This window comes from Elephantulus edwardii, unplaced genomic scaffold (assembly GCF_000299155.1).
Source record: "Elephantulus edwardii isolate Elephantulus edwardi_28Jun2011 unplaced genomic scaffold, EleEdw1.0 scaffold00007, whole genome shotgun sequence".
NCBI classification, from domain to species: Eukaryota; Metazoa; Chordata; class Mammalia; order Macroscelidea; family Macroscelididae; genus Elephantulus; species Elephantulus edwardii.
Window position 1 is genome coordinate 10,235,255 of NW_006399757.1, and position 21,505 is coordinate 10,256,759.

Sequence of the window (21,505 nt, forward strand, 5' to 3'; positions counted from 1 at the left end):
TGATAGTAATACTTAGATGCTTGACTTTTCAATTAAATAAGACAAATGAATCTCAAACCTGTAGCACTATGACCAATGAATGCACAGTAAAGCATATTGAGCTACTGTCCTACTCTGAGTTCAGATGAAATTTTGTTCCTCAACAGATACTAGGAAAGTCTCACCCAAGACAAGTCTGTCTTGGTGATCTGGTTCTGTGGTGGGCAGTGGAAAAGGAAGATAGACAAATTCTTTCATTCTTCTACTAGCTTTGCTAATGCTACGTGACTCACACAAGAATCTACTTATTCTTAGGGGTTAGTGTAGTTGTTAAATGCCTTTGAGTCAAGTATGACTCACAGCAACACTATAAACAACAGATCTGGGCCCTGTCCTGTCCTGTCTTGTGCCATCTTCATCATCTTTGATTTGCTTGACCCCACTGCTGTAATCACTGTATCAGTTCATTTTGTTGAGAGTCTTCCTCTCTTTTGCTAACCCTCCACTTTTCCAAGGAACAGCCCCTCCTGACAAGAGGCCCAAAATATATGAGACAAAAGTTCACCATCCTTGCCTCCAAGGAGCACTGTAGCTACACCTTCTCTAAGACATACTTGTTTATTCTTTGAACAGTCCATGGAATTTTCAGTACTCTTCTCAACACTGCAACTCAAAGCTATCATTCTTCTGCCACCTTTATTCATTGTCTAGTTCTCAGTAGCAGGTGACTGAAAATACAATGGTCTGGATCAGACACACCTTAGTCTTTAAACTGACACCATTCTTCCTCAGCATTCTGGTAAAATACCTGAAAGTGGACTTTCCCATAGTAATGCATCTCCTGATTTCCTGACTGTTGGCACAAAGTTGAGACAAGTAAAATGAATGCTTGACAATTTCTATCTTTTCTCCATCTATCATACAGCCTTATGTACCCAGTGGTAAGGATTTCTGTCTTCTTGATGCTAAGATGTAATCCATATTGAAGGCTATATTCTTTGATGTTCTGCAGTAAACGTTTCAAGTCCTCCTCACTTTTAGTGAGCAAGTTGTGTCATCAACATAACACAGGTTATTGATGAGTCTTCCTCCAATCCTGATGCCACGTTCCTTTTCATAAAGTTCAGTTTCTCAAATTATTTGCACAACATACAGATTGAATAGGTAAGAAGAAAGGTTACAATCCTGGAACACATACACATTTTAAACCATGCAATATTCCCTTTCTCTGTTCAGACAACGGCTTCTTGTTCTAGGTATCAGGGTTTCTTTTGGGATTCTGGGGGGTTTTGATTTTATAGGTATAGGTTTTATATGAGCATAATTAAGTGTTCTGGGGTTCCAATTTTTGTCAATGTTAGCCATAGTTTGCTCTCATCCACATAATCAAATACTTTTGCACAGCCAAAAAAACACAAATGCACATTCTTCTGGTATTATCTGCTGTCAGCCAAGATCTATCTGCTTGATATTTCCGGTGCCGTGGCTTCTTCTAAACCCAGCTTGAACATCTAGCAGTTCTTTTGTCAGTGTACTTATCTAGCCATTTTTGGAGGATCTTGAATAATATTTTGCTTGCATGTGATATTAATTATATTGATCAATTGACTCAATTAGAAATATAATTTTAATGACACATCTATTTCTTTTTGTCTCCTGAAATATCGCAAGCCTCAGCTTGTTTTTGTATCTGTTTTCCACAGTTACATTTACTGTGTACCACATCCTAGACCTGGTGGCCTAGTAGTAGGAAAGTGCACGACAATCACAAAATCAGGCATTGTAAATCCACCGGCTGCTCTGAGGGAGAATGATGTCCTCCCTTGTGAAATGCTGTCTCTGAAAACCTGCTAGGCTGTCCATTATAAGTTGGTTCTGACTCCACAGCACACACCAACAACATTAACATCCTACAACAGGGAGCTCTGGTGGCCTGGTAGATAAAGAGTTATGCAGAAAACCTAAAGGCAGGCAGTTCGAATCTGTCTACCAGCCGCTACTCCTTGAGAGAAAGATGGGAAGTCACCTCCTGTCTGATCTACAGCTTCTGAAAACTCACTGGAGGATCAGCTATGAGTTGATTCTGACTTGATGACAATGAACACCAACTTTTAAGAACGTTGCTGTTTGTGCTGTGGAGGAGAAATCAACCCTTAGCGGACCTCCCAGCAGGTTTTCAGAGGCAGTTTAATTGTTCAGGGGGAGAGCCCATCTAGACTGGAATTAATTACACAAATGGAATTCTTGTAGGGTTCTCATTTAAAGTATTTCAGAAATAATCCAAATGTGTTTTAACTTTAGTTTCTTAGCAAAAGCTAAATAAGAGTTTTTGTCATTCGGGTAATTAGGGTTAATTATCAAAACTGAACTTCTGAGTCTCAACATTTTTAATCACTGGATGATACAGTCCAGCAACCAACATCCTAGATCACAATTTGGAAAAACAAATCAAAGAGGAAAAATCTTCCTGATCCATCCCAGTTGCTACATACCTTAATGCCCACAAAGAATTCTTGGCTTTCGATGGCTAAACTTTGTACATTTGGTTTTTCCAAGAAAAAGGAAGAGGCGCTACAGAATACCTATGAAAACAGGTAACAAATAGTCACTTAGCAATAAAATGTGTGCAAAGTACCTTTAGATACTTAATTTCAACTATTGGTACATGAGATAATAGAACATAGCAAATAATTTTTAAATTTCCTTGAAAACTTAGTGCAATTCCATAATCTTAAAGTGTTAATCATTCAAACTTCTAATTAAAATGTACTAGGCTTTGCATTTAAAAGAGATTTAAAAGTATTACCATCACTGAAAAGAAGTAAAAATATTTTTCTAAATAAAAAGATATCATTTTAAAATTATAAAGGCACAGATTTAAGATTTATCAGTAACAAGTGGAAAATTGTAAAAAACATATTCATATGTATTATAGATTTCTGGCCCAACCAACAATTATCACTGGAATTGGCACAGTTTGTCAAAGAATAAATAAAAAGAAAAATTAGTGTTTTCAATTCTGGATACAAAGACTCTATGAGGAAAATTCACTTGTGAAAAGAAATATAGTCATGAAATGAAAAGAAAACTAAGTTGTTTTTAAACTTACCCTGTCCCCAAGTCTGAGATTTATGCCATCAAGTTCTAAAAGAGAAAATGTCTGAACTGTGGTCTCCCGTTTCAGCTCCTCTTTGAGTTCTTGAGAAGAAAGTCTAGACCAGGCTATGAGAAATCCCACAGTGGTGTTCGTAGGGGAAATATGAAAGGCACACCTACAGAAAAGCCTGGACTCAATCAATTCCACCTCTACCTCAGGCCTTCCTGGGGTTGGTGGTAGCAATGAGGCAAAGGGCTGACCTGATGAGAGAAAAAGAATGATGCTTAGTTGAACATGTTAATGAAAGGTGAACACAAACACCTCTAGAATTGAGAGATTTATGTTATGGAAAATGAAGTAAATTTGTTGTTGTTATGTGCCGTCGACTCACTTATGACTTATAGCGACCTATGCACAACAGCCCTAAACTCTACTCTGTCCTGTGCCAATCTTATTGTCTCCGACACAGTCATCCCAATTGCCCCAGTCACTGAATCAATCCACCTCCCAGAGGGCCTTCCCCTCCTTTGCCTGCCCTCCACTCTCCCAAGCATGATGTCCTTCTCCAAGGACCGGTCTCTCCTTACAACATGACCAAAGTATGTCAGACGAAGCCTCAGAATCCTTAACTGCAAGGAACAGCCCGGTTTAACCCTCTCCAGGATGAATCTGTTTGTTTTCTTAGCAGTCCATGGTACTCTCAGCACTCTTCTCCAACACCAAAGCTCAAAAGCATCAATTCTCCTTCTATTCTCCCTAGTCATTGTCCAGCTCTCTGATGTATAGCAAGTGATTGCAAAGACTATGGCCACTTGAAGTAAATTTAGAAAAATAATTAATTATTAGCAATCAACAAATAAAAATATCTTATTGTGACCCATACTCACTCAAATATTAACAGTATAGTTAATTACCATCTCTTCAACCTTATATTTAGATATTTTTATGTATTAATAGTTATAATAAATGTCTTTCCAAATAGGGAAAAACTACTTATAGGAGAGATCATTAAAATTGTTGTTGGTGTTATGTGCTGTCAAGTTAATTATTACTCATAACAACCCTTTGAGCAATAACTCTGGACCTTATCCGGTCCTGAGTCCGCCTGTCTCTGACACCACTAATCCCACTATCTCAGTCACTGTGTCAATCCATCTTATCCAGGGTCTTCCTCTTCTGCTCTGATCCTCTAAACATGATGTCCTTCTCCAAGCACTGGTCCCTCCTGGCAATATGCCCTAAGTATGTCAGACAGAGCTTCAAAATCCTTGTCTCCAAAGAGCAAATTGGTTTCATCATCTCCAGGACAGACCTGTTTGTTCTCCTAACAGTCCATGGTATGTTCAATACTCTTCTGCAGTACCACAACTCGAAGGCATCACATTCTTCGGCCATCCACATTCACTGTCCAGCTCTCAGATGCATAACAAGCAATAGAGAAGGCCAGGACGTGGACCAAAGCACTTTAATAAAGTGCACTTTAATCTCAAAATTGACATCATTACTCTTTCTGACTCCGAAGAGATACTCAGTAGTAGATTTCCCCAGTGCAACTTCTCTTTTGATTTCCTGGTTGCTGATGTCAAGAGTGTGATTACAGATACAAGCAATATGCAATCATCATAAACAATCTTAATCTTTTCTCCATCTATCATGATACTGCCTATCAGATTCAGGCCTATCTGTGCTCACCATGTTGTGCCAAGAAATGTGGAGGACAGCTTCTTGGCCAACTTACTGGAAAAAAACCCGTATATATTCTCATTCCCCAGAAAAATCATCCTATGTGGAAATTATCAAACATCATCATTGCTATCACAGGCAAGCAAAATTTTGCTGAAGATTATTAAAAAATGACTAAAACAGAATGTTGACAGAGATTCAAGCTGAGTTTAGAAGAGGCTGTGACACTAGAGATATCATTGCTGATGTCAGATGGGATCATGGATGAAAGCAGAAAGTATCAGAAGGCTGTCTATTTGTGTTTTAACTATGCAAAGACATTTGACTGTAAATCACAATAAGCTGTGGTTAATGTTAAGAGGAATGGGAATCCCTTTGTGCTTATGTAAGACATAGACCTAGACCAGGAAGCTGTTTTCAGAATAGATCAAGGGAACACTGTATAGCTCAAAATCAAGAAAGGAGAGTGTCGTGGATGCATTCTTTTTCTATACCTTTTCAATCTATATGCAGAACAGATCATTTGGGAAGCTGGACTCTGTGAAAAAGAACATAGCACCAAGAGGAAGACCCATCAACAACCTGTGTTATGCAGATGACACAACTTTGCTAACCAAAACTGAGGAGGACTTGAAGCTTTTGCTGCAAAAGGCCAAGAACTACAGTCTTCAGTATGACTTGCAGCTCAGTATCAAGAAACAAAGATCCTCACCACCCAGCCAACAGATAATATCATTACTATTGAGAGATGATAAATAACTTTTAAGACTCATTCAAGAGTTCTGGTGGCCCAGTGGTAAGGAGTTATGTGGCCACAACAAAAGCAAGTGGTTAGAATCCACCAACTGCTCTGTGGGAGAAAAAAATAGGTGATCTTCTCTTAGGCTGTTTACAGCCTCTGAAAACCCACAGAAAGGTCAGATATGAGTTGGTTCTGGAAACACATAATGACATAACAACTCATGATTATTAAAATGTTTGAATCAATTCTCTTACATAGTATAAATTGGATTTACCATTGCTTTCCATAATATACATTTTAAAAATGCTATCTTTATTTCATTTTTCAAAAATGTCAGATAAGTAATCAATTTGAAAAGCACAGCTCTTACCTCTTTCTTCTAATATTAACATCTACTTAGTGATATACTTTCTATTTTACCAAGATACTTAATCTATTGATGCTTGACTCAATATTTTCATCCAGCAAATTATATATGATTTTGTATAGTTGTTTTTCTTCAATCCATTGCATAAAAAAGAGCCTAATAACAAGCAGTTGAGATTTAGTATCTAATAAAGGAGGAAAGAGGACTTTACTACAATATATGCACATCATAAAGAAAACTCATATCTGCTATTATATATTGAATTGTGTGTCTCCAAAATGTATTTTGTAAATCATAAACCCTATGATGCTTTTGAATTGTGGTGCTGGAGAAGCATACTTAACGTCTTCTGGGTTGCCAAAATAACAACCAGATATGCCTTAGAAGAGGTGCAACTAGGGTGTCCCATGGAGCCAAAGATGGTGAAACTTCATCTCATATATTCTGTATGTATTGTCAGAAGAGACCAGTTCTGGGAAGAGGACATCAGCTTGGCAAAGGTAAAGAGAGAAAGAGAGGAAGACAATCAACAAGATGGATTGACACAGTGACTATAACAGCTACTGACTGAGAATTTACATCCTCCAAATAAATGAATCAATTTTTTAAAAATAGCGTTAAAAAACCACTAGGGAAAAACAAAAAAAGTATATTAGAAAACAAGATAGGACAATTCATTCCCAGTGGGTATATATTCTGGGAAAGCAACTCAGAGTGATTTATTTTAAGGATGGTTATAGTTAGCAGCACTTCTTAATAGCTGAAGTAACATTTACAAGGTCAAAAAAGATACAAAAGTAAAAAGAGGAGAAAACCATCCCTGACATTAACATTTTAGGTGCTTGGTTTTCATGACTTAGCTAGATCAATGAAAATATTTATAGGAAACAAAAATGAGATTGTACTGTATAATCTGACTTCTAAATTACAATATACCATATATACTAGCTAATGACAAAAATGTTAAGGTGTTTACAGACTATTTTGCCATTATGAATACATCTTAAGTATTGAACTAATCATCATTTATCATATATTTGTTATTTCATACTCTTAAGAAATGCTATTGTAACTATTAAGTTTGTGTGTTTTTATATCTTCTTGAAGATAGATTCTTGAACATAGACCTGCTGCATCCAAGATATGCATGTATTTCAAGGATGTTAATTTAAACTGCCAAACCCTACAATTTGTCATCTTCAGGATATAAAATGGTTGAAATTTTTTTTTGTTGGTAAATACATAGTTCAAAACACAAAATCTGATACTTACGAACACAGTTACCTCCAATTTCAATTTCACCAAGACCACATTGTGGCAATTTTAGATCAGAAATTGCTGCAAAAGGTTAAGATGCATAGAATAATTCATGTGGTCATTAAAAAAAATATATATATATATGTCTACACATATGCAAGAACGCAATTCTTTGGAGAATTACTTTTTAAAACAACTATGAAATGTTTAGCAGTTTTTGGCATTTTTTTTTCATAATTTTTCCCATTTCAAAATGAGAAAAAGAGAGGTGAGATTAAATCATATCCCAAAACAATTATAGTTTTGATAACTTTTTTCTAAAATCTAGGTCCTAATCATCAAGTAATTTGACAGCAAATTAGATGTCAGTTCCTGGGAATTGCTTCTATAATTCATGCAAAGGATTGCAGAAATTGATTCCCAGTTGCTTTGGTTACTCTTATAAGCCCACCCTGATCAAAATTGTTTTTAACAAGGACCAGTCACACGCTAATTCTTCCTGACACCAAAGGAGTCAAGTTAACGATGGCTCTACAGAAACGTCCACAGACTCCTGTCTTTATCTCTAGCAATAATGGAAAACGAAGCTCTTAGTGTTTAGTGTTACTTGTATTAGCGCAAACCTCTTAGCTAGAAACCTTTCTGCGCACATAGCTCCAAAATTGGTTTATGTGCATTATTAATGTATTCTTACCTTCTGCACAATATCCCATACAACCCTGAGTGGGTTGCAGTAAATATACGAAAAAATGTCCACAGTTTCTTACAGACACAGGAATTTGAAAAAGACAGCAGTCTTTCCTAGTACTTAACAGAGACTGCCATGTGACGCACGCTGTCAGGTGTTTGATCTCTCCAGCAGGAGGCAGTGTTTCAGAATCACTCAGAGACAACCAGATGGGCGCCTGAGTTCCGCAGTGATTCACCTTTTGCATCAGAGAGGGAGAAAATAGAAAATCCAGTTTATTTTTACATTTGATGAGTTCCTTAGCTTTTAATTTTCTTCCAAACCACCTTAACAATATTATTTTGTCAATCTATTAATTTTATTTTATACTATGTAACAAAAAAAAGTACTCCAAGGAATATTAAATTTAAGTGCATATCTTTTCTAATTAGTACAATTGTTTTATAAATATAAACACTTTTTCCATTTACATTTTGGGGGGTTTTTTGGCGTTTTTACTCTACTGAAATTGTTGACACATTCAAAGACTATATTAACTCATGTTAAATTATTGCCTGCACAATATTTGAAAAATTGGTACAAATAAGAAGCTAATTAGTCAAGAGAAATAATTAGTCATGAAAGAAAGGATTTTTTAAATAGATGTGATGCAATAATTAATTGGACATCTCAGGGGGAATCAAGTAAAATTCACTTGAAGCTAATTATCAATTACTAGCTAGAAAATAAAAATAAGTAGAAGCTAAATCAAAGCAAATGAGAAGAAATGTCCCATTTGGGGCAAATCTGAGCCACTTCTTACAGCCTTTGGCACACACTGGCCATGTTCCCTTTGAAGCGTTTTGGTTTTTTTTTTTAAGAAAAATATTTTAAAAAAGAAAACATATTAGTCAAGGGAGAGGGACATCATGCTTGGTAGAGTGGAGGGACAACGCAGGACGGGAAGACACTCTATGAAGTGGACTGATTCAGTGACTGGGGTAATCAGGATGGGTGTGTCGGAGGCAGTGCGATTGGCACAGGATAGAGCAGGGTTTAGGGCTGTTGTACATAGGGTCGCTCTGAGTTGCAAACGACTCGACAGCACATAACAACGACAATAACTTCAAATGAAAAGCAGTGAAGCTGGTTCACCTACATAGAAATAATAGTGAGACTCAGAATGATGATTAATTTTTTTAAGACACAATATATAAAAATGATCTTATGAAACAACGTTAATGGGAGAGAAAAGGTATATGCACAATTAAAAACATCTAAGACAATAAACAGTGTTAAAAAAGAATATAAAAAAACATTGTGAACTCTGTTTAAAAGTAAATTGCAGAAAAAAGCACAGCCTGTGTGGTTTCACATCTAAAAGTCCAAAAGAAGATGATCTCTATTTTAAAGTCCCATTTGTGGTGTTCACAATGATAAAGAAAACAAGGTATGTCGGCTATGTTGGAGGAAAATAGGTTTGAGAGGAAGGCTTCTCGGGAAGGTGCTGAAGTTACTTGAGGGGCACTGCCTTTAGGTTGCGGACCAGGAACTACTTTGAGATTTTGCTGCCAGGCTAAGTTCTACAGTCTGTAGTCTATTGGAGGTGCTGGTTGCTACATATCAAACCATTAGAGCCCACAGCCAATAAATGCAGAACTGAGCAGCAGTCAACAAAAAGGAAACACCTAAAAAACTTATCTGACTGCTTAAAGTTTAGTTGTGGTTGATCATGTGAGCCCTAGAAAGTGACAGTGTTCAGGACAATGCACATCAGCTTGCTGAATAAGCCTAGAGCAGTAACTATTAAGAATGTATGATTTTTGCATTATGACATGAAAATGATGATTCCCTTTATCATGAGATGTTGTGAAGATTATACTAAAAACACTTGGTAAACAGCATGACATGGAACATTTATTTTTTTTTTATTATTGTAAATTAAAATGCTCCTTTAAATTCATTTTTTATACAAAATTTTAACCATTAGGGTAAAAATAAATGGGCTAAAAGAAAATTCAATTTATTCTTTTTACAACCTTCCAAAAAAACAACTCATGAAGTTCTTAGAGAGTAAATAATTGAAGTACCTCAACACATTTGGTTGGCATCTCAGCAGGTTCGTCAAAGATGAGAAAACGATACCATCCAGGGGAGAGAGAATGGTCACATATCAGCTTTTGGGCAGCTGACTGCTGGAGGTGCATTGTGTCAAAATGGATGTTTCTATAAGGGTTCTGGAGAATCTGGTGCCCCCCAGGAGAACACTCTTCAACTAGGATAGAAAACAGTTCTCTTTATGTCCATGCTTTCATAGTTAACATGTTCTAATTCTCACTTATAATTGAATCTCAGAGGAAATGCAAGACAAAAACACCATCAAACATAAAGATTACCTGGTGTCAAATGTCTTAGTAAGTCAAAGGTGACATAACTTTTACTTTCCATAAATACTATTAGTAGTATACTTCTAAGATATTAAAGCTTCAAGAATTCTATTGTCATTAGTTCTTGATGCTAGTTTAATTGTTCTTTATTTTATTGATTTTTGGTTTTGCTATTAGCACTGAGTAGACTCATGAATTCATGTAACTCTAGTACAACATGACTAAATACTGCTCAATCCTGTCCTATTGTGAACAATAATGATTTTTCACTGGTTGACTTAGAGCAGTATATCTAAGAAACAGATTACATTTTTACAAGTGGCTATGACTCAGAGGTAGACCACTAGAGTTTTTTCCTAGTTTGCCTCAGTCTGGATTCCATCCACACCACTGAAATAGTCAGCATCATAGTAACATGTCAGCCTCTACTGACAGCAGAGAGCTTCACAAGTGAGGCTTCGGCTGGGAATCATTGCCAGGTCTTCACGTGAGAACTCTACCACTGAGCCACCAGTGCAAAAGAAGGAAAGAAGAAAAACAAAACAAAACAAAACACAAACAAACCACCCTCAAAGACAATTTTCCTTAAGCTGACTCATGGCCATACCATGTGCATGAGAGTAGAATGAAATTTTGTACATTTGTCAGTAGTGATTGATATTATTAGGTGCTTTTGAGTCAACTACAACTCATAGCAACCCTGTGAATAACAGGTCAAAATATTGCACTCTCCTTGCTATTCTCAAAATCTCTATCATGCTTGGACCCAGTATTACAGTCACCATTTTAAGCCATCTAGTTAAGGATCTTCCTTTCTTTATCTGACACTCTTCCCTTCCCAGTATGATGTCTTTTTCCTAGGACTGACTGCTTCTGATAACATGCCCAAAATATGTGAGATGATGTTTCACCACCCTTGTCTCTACAAAGCACATTTGTTGCATTTCCTCCAAAACCGTTTATTTGTTCTTTTGACGGTCCATGAGATACCCAATACTTTTCAATGGCTCCTTTTTTCAGAAATATTTCACTAGGCCTTCATTCTGAGGCATGACTGAGTAGACTTGGTTAGAAGCCAAATGCACATCACCTGTTTGTACTGCCCGGGCTCTCCGTATGCCATATGCTAGGGATATGACTGCTGATGTCAGATGGATCTTGGCTGAAAGAAGAGAGTACTAGAAGGATGTCTACTTGTGTTTTGTTGACTATGTGAAGGTATTTAACTGTGTGGATCATAACAAATTGTAGCTAACACTAAAAAGAATGAGAATCCCATAACACTTAATTGTGCTAATATGAAATCTATACCTAGACCAAGAAGCTGTATGAACAGAGTAGGAGAATATTATATAATTTAAATAAAGATATGTGTTTGGGCTGTATCCTTTCTCTATTCATATTCAATCTGTATGTTTGAATCATTAGAGAAACTTGGACTTTCTGAAGAAGAATATGGCATAAGGATTGGAGGAAGATTCATCAAAAACCTTCATTATGCTGATAACATGACTTTCCTTGATGAAAGTGAAGAGGACTTGAAGCATTTGCTGCAGAAAGACTGTAGTCTGCGATATTGTACATCTCTCAACGGCAAGAAAACAATACTCTTTTGCAATAGGCAACATCATGATAGATGAAGAAGGTAGAAATTGTCAATGATTTCATCTTACTTGGATCCACAATCATCAACCTTGGTACTAGCAGTTAGAAAATCAAAGGCATGTTGCATTTTGTGTATCTAAGCTCAGGGATCTTTCCAAGTGCTAAAGAGCAAGTATATCAGTTTAAAGACTAAAGTATGCCTCATCCAAGTCAGAGTCTTTGCAATTATTTGCTAACATGTGGAGTTGGACAGCAAATAAAAATGGCAGAAGAAGAATTGATGCCTTTGAGTTATGGTGCTGGTGAAGAGTTCAAAATACTCAATGAACTTTCAAAAGAACAAACAAATACAATTTTTAAAGGGTGCAGCCAATGTGCTTCTTTGAGGCAAGGATGGTGAAACTCATCTCACATACTTTGGGCCGTTAGGAGTGATCAGTCCTTGGAAAAGAACGTCATGCTCAGAGAAAAGAAAAGTCAAGGAATGAGGGGAAGACCCTCAGTAAAATGGATTGACTCAGTGACAATAACAATGGACTCAGGTCTGGCAAGGATGATGAGGATGGCCCAGGATAGAGGAGAGGTCAGCCCTGTCCTTCACAGGGTCACTACAAGTTGCAATCAACCCGATGACACCTAATAATAGCCATATGCCATTTGTTGCTGTTAGGTCCCATCAAGTCAGAACTGACTTCTAGCTGACTCTCCAGTGGGTTTTCAGATACTATAAATCACACAGGAAAAAACTGTCCATCTTTCTCCCTCAGAGCAATCAGTGGACTCAAGTCACCTGCCTTGTGGTTGACAGTGCAACTCCTTACGCACTAGACAACTAGAACGTCGTCCATATGCCATCACTGTTTCTGCCCGTCTTTCCCCTGCACAGCAATTGGTGGATTTGAGCCTTTGTATTGGCAATGCAGTGCCTTATAACCAAGTCATTAGGGAATTGCAAATCAAATAATAATACTATTACACATCCATCGCAATGACTAAAATAAAAAAAAAAACTGACAACACTGAATGCCAGCAAAAATTTCATTAAATAATAAGAGCACTCACTCATTGCTAGTGAAAATGCAAAGTGATACAATCACTTTGAAAAGAAGTTTGAAGAAAAAAAATTTAAAAAAAGAAAGAAAGACAGTCTGACAGTTTCTTAGAAAGTTGAATGCAGGTTAACTATCCAATCTAGTAACTGTGCTTCTAGGAATTTGTCCAAATAAAATGAAAATATTAGGCCTATATTAAAATGTTTATATATGCTTTATTCTTTTTTTTCAAAAAAACCCCTTGTTTTTAAGTTTGTATTATGCTCTGAATAAAATTTTACAAAGAAATTTGCTTACCATTCAATAATCCATAAAATTTTGTTTGTGACTTTATTCTTAATTGCCCAGTATTAGAAACAACCAAAATGTTCATCAACAGATGGTCAAATACTGTGATACATCCATATAATAGAATATTATTCAGTGAGAAAAAAAGACATGAGGTATCAAGGCATGAAAAGTCACAGAAGAATCCTAATAGTATATTATTAAGTGAAAGCAACCAATCTGGAAAAGCCACATACTACATGATTCCAACTAGACAATACTTCGTGAATGACAAAACGTTGTTGTTGTTGTTGTTATGTGCTGTCAAGTTGCTTGTGACTCATAGCGACCCTACGTACAATATCCCTAAACTCTCTTCTGTCCTGTGCCAATCGCACCGTCTCTGATACACCCATCCTGATTACCCCAGTCACTGAATCAATCCACCCCATAGGGGGCCTTCCCCTTCTGCGCTGTCCCTCCACCCTCCCAAGCATGATGTCCCTCTCCAAGGACCTGTCCCTCCTTGCAACATATCCAAAGTATATTAGACAGAGCCTTAGAATCCTTGCCTCCAAGGAGCCAACCGGTTTGACCCTTTCCAGGATGATTCTGTTTTCCTAACAGTCCATGGTACCCTCAATACTCTTCCAGCACCACAGCTCAAAGGCATCAATTCTCCTTCTATCCTCCTTAGTCATTGTCCAACTCTCTGATGCATAACAAGTGATAGCAAAGACCATGGCCTGTATCAGATGCACCTTAGTCTCCAAAGAGACACCATTGCTCTTCAGTACTTTGGAGAGGTCCCTAACAGCAGACTTTCTCATGGCAATACATCTTCTAATTTCTTGGCTACTGGTGCCAAGAGTGTTGACCATGGAGCTGAGCAAACTGAAGCTGTGAACAATCTCAATCTCTTCACCATCCATCCTGAAGCTTCCAATTGGCCCAGTGGTGAGAATCTTTGTCTTCTTGACATTGAGCCTCAATTCATATTGAAGCCTGCAGTCCTTGACCCTCTGCAGCAAGCGCTTCAGGTCCTCCTCAGTTTCAGCATGCGGGATTGTATCATCTGCCTATCACAGATTGTTGATAGATCTTCCATCAATCTTGACCCCACATTTCTCCTCATAGAGCCCAGCCTCCTGGATAATCTGTTCTGCATACAGGTTGAAAAGGTATAGAGACAGGACAAATCCCTGGCACACGCCCTTCCCAATTTTGAACCATGCAGTATTTCCTTGCTCTGTCTGATGACTGCCTCTTGGTCCCAGTATAGGTTTTGCATTAGCATGATCAAGTAAGTGTTCTGATATTCCCATTCTTCTCAGAGTCAGCCACAGTTTGTTATGATCTACACAGTCAAACACATTTGCATAGTCAATGAAACACAGATATACATTTCTCTGATATTCCCTGCTTTCAGCTAAGATCCATCTAACATTAGCTACAATATCCCTAGTACCACGACCCCTTCTAGAGACAGTGAAAAGATCTGTTTGCCAGAAATTGGTGGTGGGAGAGTTATTAAAACTGTAACCATAAAGTGGCATGCAGTCACTTGCAGCTCATAGCTACCTTTTGAGACACAGTAGAACTGCTCTCTAGGATTTCAAAGCTGCAAATCTTCAGACAAGCTGACTCCCTCATATTTCCCCACCGGAGGAACTGAGAGGTTCCAACTGCAGACTTTTTTTTGTTTGTAGCAAAGTGTCTTAACCACTGTATCGCCAGAATTCCTTATGTGATCTATAGTAAACATCACATATTCTCAATTTAGAAATTTTGGTCTTTTTTTCTGGGAATATTTTGTTTAACTAAATGCATAATATGTTCTTCATGAAACCATGTTAAATCTGTAAGCAAACAAAGAATGCAGAGACCACTGATATCATGTTAAAATGTATTGCTTCAGGAAATGATCTAAGTAATTGGGTTTTAATATTTAACAAATTTTGTATCAAGAGATTCTTGTTCCCATCCCCTTTTTGAAAGCAAATTTACCACGGGTAAATAGATGAAGGTCAACGAGATGAGAAAAGTTAAAATTATTTCCTAAACTGAGATTTAAAACAATTTTGTACCTGCAAAGTTGTTTCTAGATTGGCTATGAGTTGTAGTCTACTGGAAGACACATAAGATCAAAACAGTAGTAAATGTTAAATATATTCTTTCCCAAGATACAGATAATGGTACAAAGGATGGGTATCTTTGAGGATAACAATCACTTTTCATTTAACATGCCTATTTGAAGAAAGGCTCACAAAATACTCTGTGCACATGTGTGAGCTTTATTTAAAACACTTTCACTGTATTTTAAACTGTTTTCTTTGTCAGAGACTAAAGTTGAGAGTGAGTTATTCTCCCAACCGAGATCTCTTTGCCATTACCAAAAGTGATTCTGCCAGATGTACCAAAAAAACCCCTTATACACGAAATTAATTTAATATTTGTAGAGATAAAGATGTTTTCCAAATAATAATTTCTACACAGCAAGGGTAGAAATAATGAGGCTTGCCATTTCGTACTCAATTTGCTTTTGAAAATTCTGACTCATTTTCAGACACCTCCAGCAAAAGTTTCTTATGAGAAATTAAAAGCAAAGGATATCAACAGAAAACAAGCATCACATAACCAAGTGGGACCAAGAGAGAGTAGGTGAAAAGGCACTTCAATCATTTGCTCCAAATGGGGAAAGGATGGGAGCAGAGGGGTGAGGATGGGTAGGGGAGAAATCTCAGGGTTGCACAATTTGGTGGGTGGACAGAGGGGGTAAAGGAAATGGGAAAGATCTGCTGGGAACCTGAGAAGACAGAACAATGGTGGGCATAGTCCAATAGTGATTAATTTTATAACACATAGTGAATGAGAATGACTGTATGAAACACAATGTGAATATAGAATAGTGTGAAACACAATGTCTGTGAACTTTGTAAGCAAACCAGTATAAAGCAAAAATGTTTAAAAAGAGATTTAAAATTACACTTTCATTTTAAAACAAAAATTTAAAGGCGAGAATGAAAGAGCTCAAGTGACAAAGTAGCAATTGCAAAGGCTGAAACAAAAGGGCAATTGTTAGTCAGCACCAAAAAATCAAATACACTCAGTCTTCAAGCTGGATGGAATCATCAAGTCACTTATTAAGATGCACAGGGACACCCCACAGGCCAGCCCCACCCTGTCCCCTATCTCTGGCCTCAGGCGACGTTCCTCCATCCTACACCACCGTCCCCTACCTTGGCGACCTTCCCCCGGGACCCAGATCATCAGCACCAGCGCCACAGTCCATAATCTGCCAATCATAGCAACCGGCTGGCTGAGGGCCAGAGTGTGGTTGAATGTCAAAGACGTCCAGGGTCAATGCAGCAGTTTGGGGGAGGATGCAATCACTGCAACCCCTTAGCACACTTATCTTGGAGTTCTCTCTTTATCTCGAGTTCCAGCTCTGTCTTCAGCGTAGCTTCATGCCTTGGCTCTGAAAAGCAGCCAGTCTCTGAGCCTCACAAGGAATCTTTCCTGCAGCTGCTCCATGACTCCTCCTCTCCTGCCACCAGTATGAAAACCGCAATTGCCCACAAGTCGGAACTTGCGGGGCATCCAGACCACCTGCCTGTGGCTCCTGCGCTGTGCCTCTCATTTCTGCCTGTGCCTCTCTCATTTCTGCCGTCGCACAGGCAGGGAGTAAGCTCCGGAGACAAGTTCAGCGCCTCGTGTCTCACTGTTTTCATCAGTGTTCAGGGAACACTTGGTCCTAGTAGAAACATTTGACATGGCCTCCAGGGAATGAAAGCTTTGCAAAGTTCTGGGGGAAGAAAGAGCACCACCTGGCGCATCACCCGGGACTTTGGCCTTAGCGACTTCCTACCCAGAGCTTCACGGGAGCGGGAAGCAGGCAGGCATGAGCAGAAGGTAGTCTGGGACGCTACTGGCATGAGAGGTTCAGGCCACAAGAGCTTACAGCTCCTGGAGAATGAAGACCAGAGTTAATCATGACTGTGAACAGGAGGTGGTTCAATGGATGAAAGGGAAATTTGTAAACTGATTGTTATTTGAAAGGAAAAGATTGAGTTTTAAAATTTGTAATTCAAGATAAAATTATTAACCCATTTCAGAAAAGAACATCTTCATGATGATGAACATTATAAAGGCATATGCTATCTAAGGCAAAAAGAAAAAGACACCAGTTTTCTCAACATTCAAGGTTCAACAAAAGATTTGAGGAAATGGAATAGGTCTTCTCAACTCCATGGATCCCAGAAACCTAAATATACTTACATGCTGCTTCTAACAGCTCCAGCAAATGAAACTTGCCAAATACATTCATTAATTCTCACTCAACATTAACTCTTGCTTTTCTCTTTTCATTTTTTAAGAAATAATATTTTTTAAGAAATAATATTTTTAATTGAAGAAAAAACTAACATAACAAAATACATTTATTGTGAGTAGATAGTGAGGTAAGCTGAGTAGCAGCCACCTCCAAGTGGGAAGGTGATTCTAAAGAAGAGAGTAAACATTATAGAGGTCATTGTCATGTGAATTTCACAGGAGAGAGCATCAGCACACTTAAAAGGTTCCAGGATCTATTGATTATAGAAACAAGCACTGTGATTTCCCAGTCACACCTTGTATAACTAAAAGGGAACATTGCATGGTTTAAAATCAGCAAAAGTTGTTGTTATGTCTGATTTAATTACCTGCGACTCAAAGTGACCTTAGGTACAAAAGCTCTGAAGCCTGTCCTGCCCTGAGCCAGTCTCACTGACTCCGACACACACACCCCCACTACCCAAATTACTGTATCAATCCATCTCATACGGGGTCTTCCTCTCCTATGCTGTCCTTCCATCCTTCCGAGCATGATGTCCTCCAAAAAGGATTGGTCCCTCCTGGCCACATGCTCAAAGTATGTCAGACAAAGCTTCAAAACCCTAGCCTCCAAAGAGAATCTTGGTTTCCACCCTATCCAAGGCAGACTTATTTGTTTTCTTGGGGGTCCATGGTATGTTGAAGATTCTTCTCCAACACCACAACTCAAAGTCATCAATTCTTCCTCTATCATTCTGAGTCATTATCCAGCTCTCTGATGCATAGAAAGTAATTGCAAATACCATGGACTGGATCAGGTGCACCTTAGTCTCTAGACTGACATAGTTGCTTCTTTAGTACCCTGGAAAGTTTGCTGACAGATTTATCTAATTCAGTTTTACCTAATCATCTTTTGATTTTCTGACTGCTGGTGCCAAGCATGTTGATTGTGAAGCTGAGCAAGCTGTATCTGTTATCAACCTCAATTTCTTCTCCATCCATCATGTAGCTACCAATTGTCCCAGTGGTGAGAATCTTGGTCAGCTAAAGGAACTAAAGAACCAATTTAAGCCTAAAATGCAATACTTAAGGATGCTACAGGTAGAATACTAAATGATCCAGGAAGTATTAAAAGAAGATGGAAGAATTACACAGTCACTGTACCAAAAAGAATTGGAAAAATATGTATCAGGGCTAAATCCTTTCTTCCTATCCAATTTGTATGCTGAGAAAATAGTTTTAAAAGTTGGGCTCTATGAAGAAGGATGTAGTATCAGAATTGGAGGAAGAGTCATCAACAACCTGCATTATGCAAATGAAACAACTTTGCTTATAGAAAGTAAAAGGACTTGAAACACTTGCTGTGGAAGATAAAAAACTACAACTTTCAATATGGATTATATCTCAGCATCAAGAAAACAAAAATCCTCACTACTGGACAAATAGCATCATGATAGGTGGAGAAAAGATCTAATTTGTTAATGATTTCCTTTTGCTGGGATCCACAATCAACACCAGTAGCTGTAAGCAGTAAAGATAAAAGATGTGCTGCATTAAGGAAATCTGCTGTCAAAGGGCTTCTTCAAAGTGCTAAAGAGCAAAGATATCACTTTAAAGACTAAAGTATGCCTGATCCAAGCCATGGTATTTTAAGTAGTTTCCTATGGATCTGAAAATTGAACAATAACTCGGGATTACAGAAGAAGAACCAATTGTAATGTTGGAGAAGAGTGTTCAACATTAGATGAACTGCCAAAGAACTAACAAGTCTGTCTTGAAGGAAGTCTAACCAAAGTACTTCTTAGAAGCAAGGAAGGTGAAACTTCCTCTCACATATATGGACATGTTTTCAGGAATGGCCAATCCATGAAAAAAAGACATCATCCTGAGATAGGAGGAGGGTCAGTGAAAAAGAGAAAAACCTTAACAAGATAGGATGGCACAGTGACTGAAACAGTGGGCTCATGCATGCAAGAGATTATAGGGATGCAGAGAAGGGAAAGGAGCGTAGGGGCAACAGCAATAGAGTCACAGTCAACTCAGTGACACCTAACAACAAAAACAACCCTCTAAAACAACCCCTAAAGCAAAATTAATGTCTTCATTGCAAACACCTTCTTTTAAAAACACAAATGGCAATTCTACACACCTGATATGGCTTACACAGGAAATCAGGTTAATTACATCTGTAGAAACAATCATTGGAGAAGCTCAATAATGGCTGTGAAAATCAGAGCAGGTGCTGACTGTGGAGCAGATCATCAGCTACGCATGTGGAAGTTCATAATGAAGCCAAAGAAGATAAAAACAGATCTGCAAGAACCAAAATAGGTCTGTGAATCTATCTCACCTTCTCAAGAACGGGTTTGAGGCCTTGAACGTTAATGAACAAAGACCAGATGAGCTTTGGGAAGATACCAAGAATATGATCAATGAAGAATGCAAAAGTTCATTACAGAGACAGAAGAAGAATAATAGTTCAAGATGGATGTCAGAAGAGACTCTGAATATTGCACTAGAACACCAAGATATCAAAACAAAAGGAGGAAATTAAAGAGTCAAAAAGAAGATCTTAATGGGAGGTTGGAAAGACAAAGCAAAAAACTAAAGTCAGAAAGTCAAAAGGGAAGAACTCATTTGGCATTTCTCAAGCTGAAGAAACTGAAGAACAAATTCAACTCTTAAGTTGCAAATCTTAAAGATGTTAATTGGCAAAATACTGAATAACCCACAAAACATCAAAAGAAAGTGAGAGGGAAAAAAAATAACACAGAAAGAATGCACAGTCACTGTACCAAAAAGAATTGGTTGACACAGAAACATTTTGAGAAATAGCATAGATCAAGAACCACTGGTAATAAAGGAGGAAGTGTAAGCTACTCTGAAGGAAATGGCAAAAAAGAAATCACCAGGAACTGATGGGTTACCAGCTGACATATTTCAACAAACACATGTGCAGCCCCGAATATGCTGACAAGGTTGTGAGTATGATATGAGTTGTTACTATCATGTACCATCTAGTTGCTTGGAACTCAAAGTGACCCTATGTACAAGAGCTCTGAACCCTGCCCTATCCTGAGCCAGTCTCACCCCAGTTACTGTGTCAATCCATCTCATCCAGGGTCTTCCTCTCCTGTGTTGTCCCTCCACCCTTCCAAACATGATGGCCTTATTCAAGAATTGGTCCCTCCTGGCAATATGCCCAAAATATGTGAAACAGAGATTCAAGATCCTTACCTTCATGCAGCAACTTGGTTTCATCTTCTCCAAGAGGACAGACAACCCTCTAAAACAAGTAGCTGCAAAGACCAGGGCCTGGATTAGAGTCTCTAGAGTGACATTGTTGCTCTTCAGCACTGTAGAGAGGTCCCTGACAATTACCCAATGCAATTTATATTCTGATTCCCTGACTGCTGCCACAAAGGATGTTGATTGTGGAACTGAGCAAATTAAATAATTGTTAGCAATCTTAATCTCTTGTTAATCTAACATGATGTTGCCAAATGGCCTAGTGGTGAGAATCTTTGTCTTCTTAATGTTGAGCTTCAATCCATATTGGAGACTTCAGTCCTTGACTTCTGCAGCATATGCTTCAGGTCCTCTTCTGTTTCAGTAAGCAAGGTTGTATCTTCTGCATAACACAGGTTGTTGATGAATCTTCCTCTAATCCTAATGCCACATTCTTCCTCGTAAAGTTCAGCCTTCCAAATGATCTGTTCTTCATATAAATGGAAAAGGTATGGAGACAGGTTGCATCCCTGATGCACTCCTTTCCTGATTTTGAACCATATAGCATTTCCTTGCTCTATTCTGAGGAATGCTTTCCCTCTTCAAAGTCCCATCTCATGTCAGGTCTCTAGTTAGGCTATAGGTGTTGCAGCCATAGGTGTGGCTGGAGCAGGAAGAGTGTCCTACATTGTCTTGCTTTTTCTTCAAGTGCACCAGAAGATCTGCATCTGAGGCTACAGTTATTCAACTTATTGGCATGACTAGCCAATCCCCTGGTACATTGTTGAGGCGGGCCATTCTCCTTATGGAATGGTAGATAGACATCCCATTATGATGCTCTATTTGCATATTCTTATCCATCT

General features: G+C 38.2%; 1 protein-coding gene across 1 annotated transcript in view; it reads right to left on the bottom strand.

Moving 5' to 3' along the window:
- VWDE (von Willebrand factor D and EGF domains) overlaps positions 1 to 16,409 on the bottom strand; it is a 129,953-nt gene extending 113,544 nt beyond the window's left edge. The window contains exons 1-7 of the mRNA XM_006880378.1: positions 16,343 to 16,409; positions 9,883 to 10,067; positions 7,820 to 8,051; positions 7,141 to 7,206; positions 3,089 to 3,336; positions 2,472 to 2,561; positions 642 to 648 (exon numbers count right to left, since the gene is read on the bottom strand). Of these exons, the coding sequence (XP_006880440.1) occupies positions 642 to 648; positions 2,472 to 2,561; positions 3,089 to 3,336; positions 7,141 to 7,206; positions 7,820 to 8,051; positions 9,883 to 10,067; positions 16,343 to 16,409 (895 nt within the window). The remainder of the gene's footprint in view (positions 1 to 641; positions 649 to 2,471; positions 2,562 to 3,088; positions 3,337 to 7,140; positions 7,207 to 7,819; positions 8,052 to 9,882; positions 10,068 to 16,342) is intronic.
- Positions 16,410 to 21,505: the final 5,096 nt, after the last annotated feature.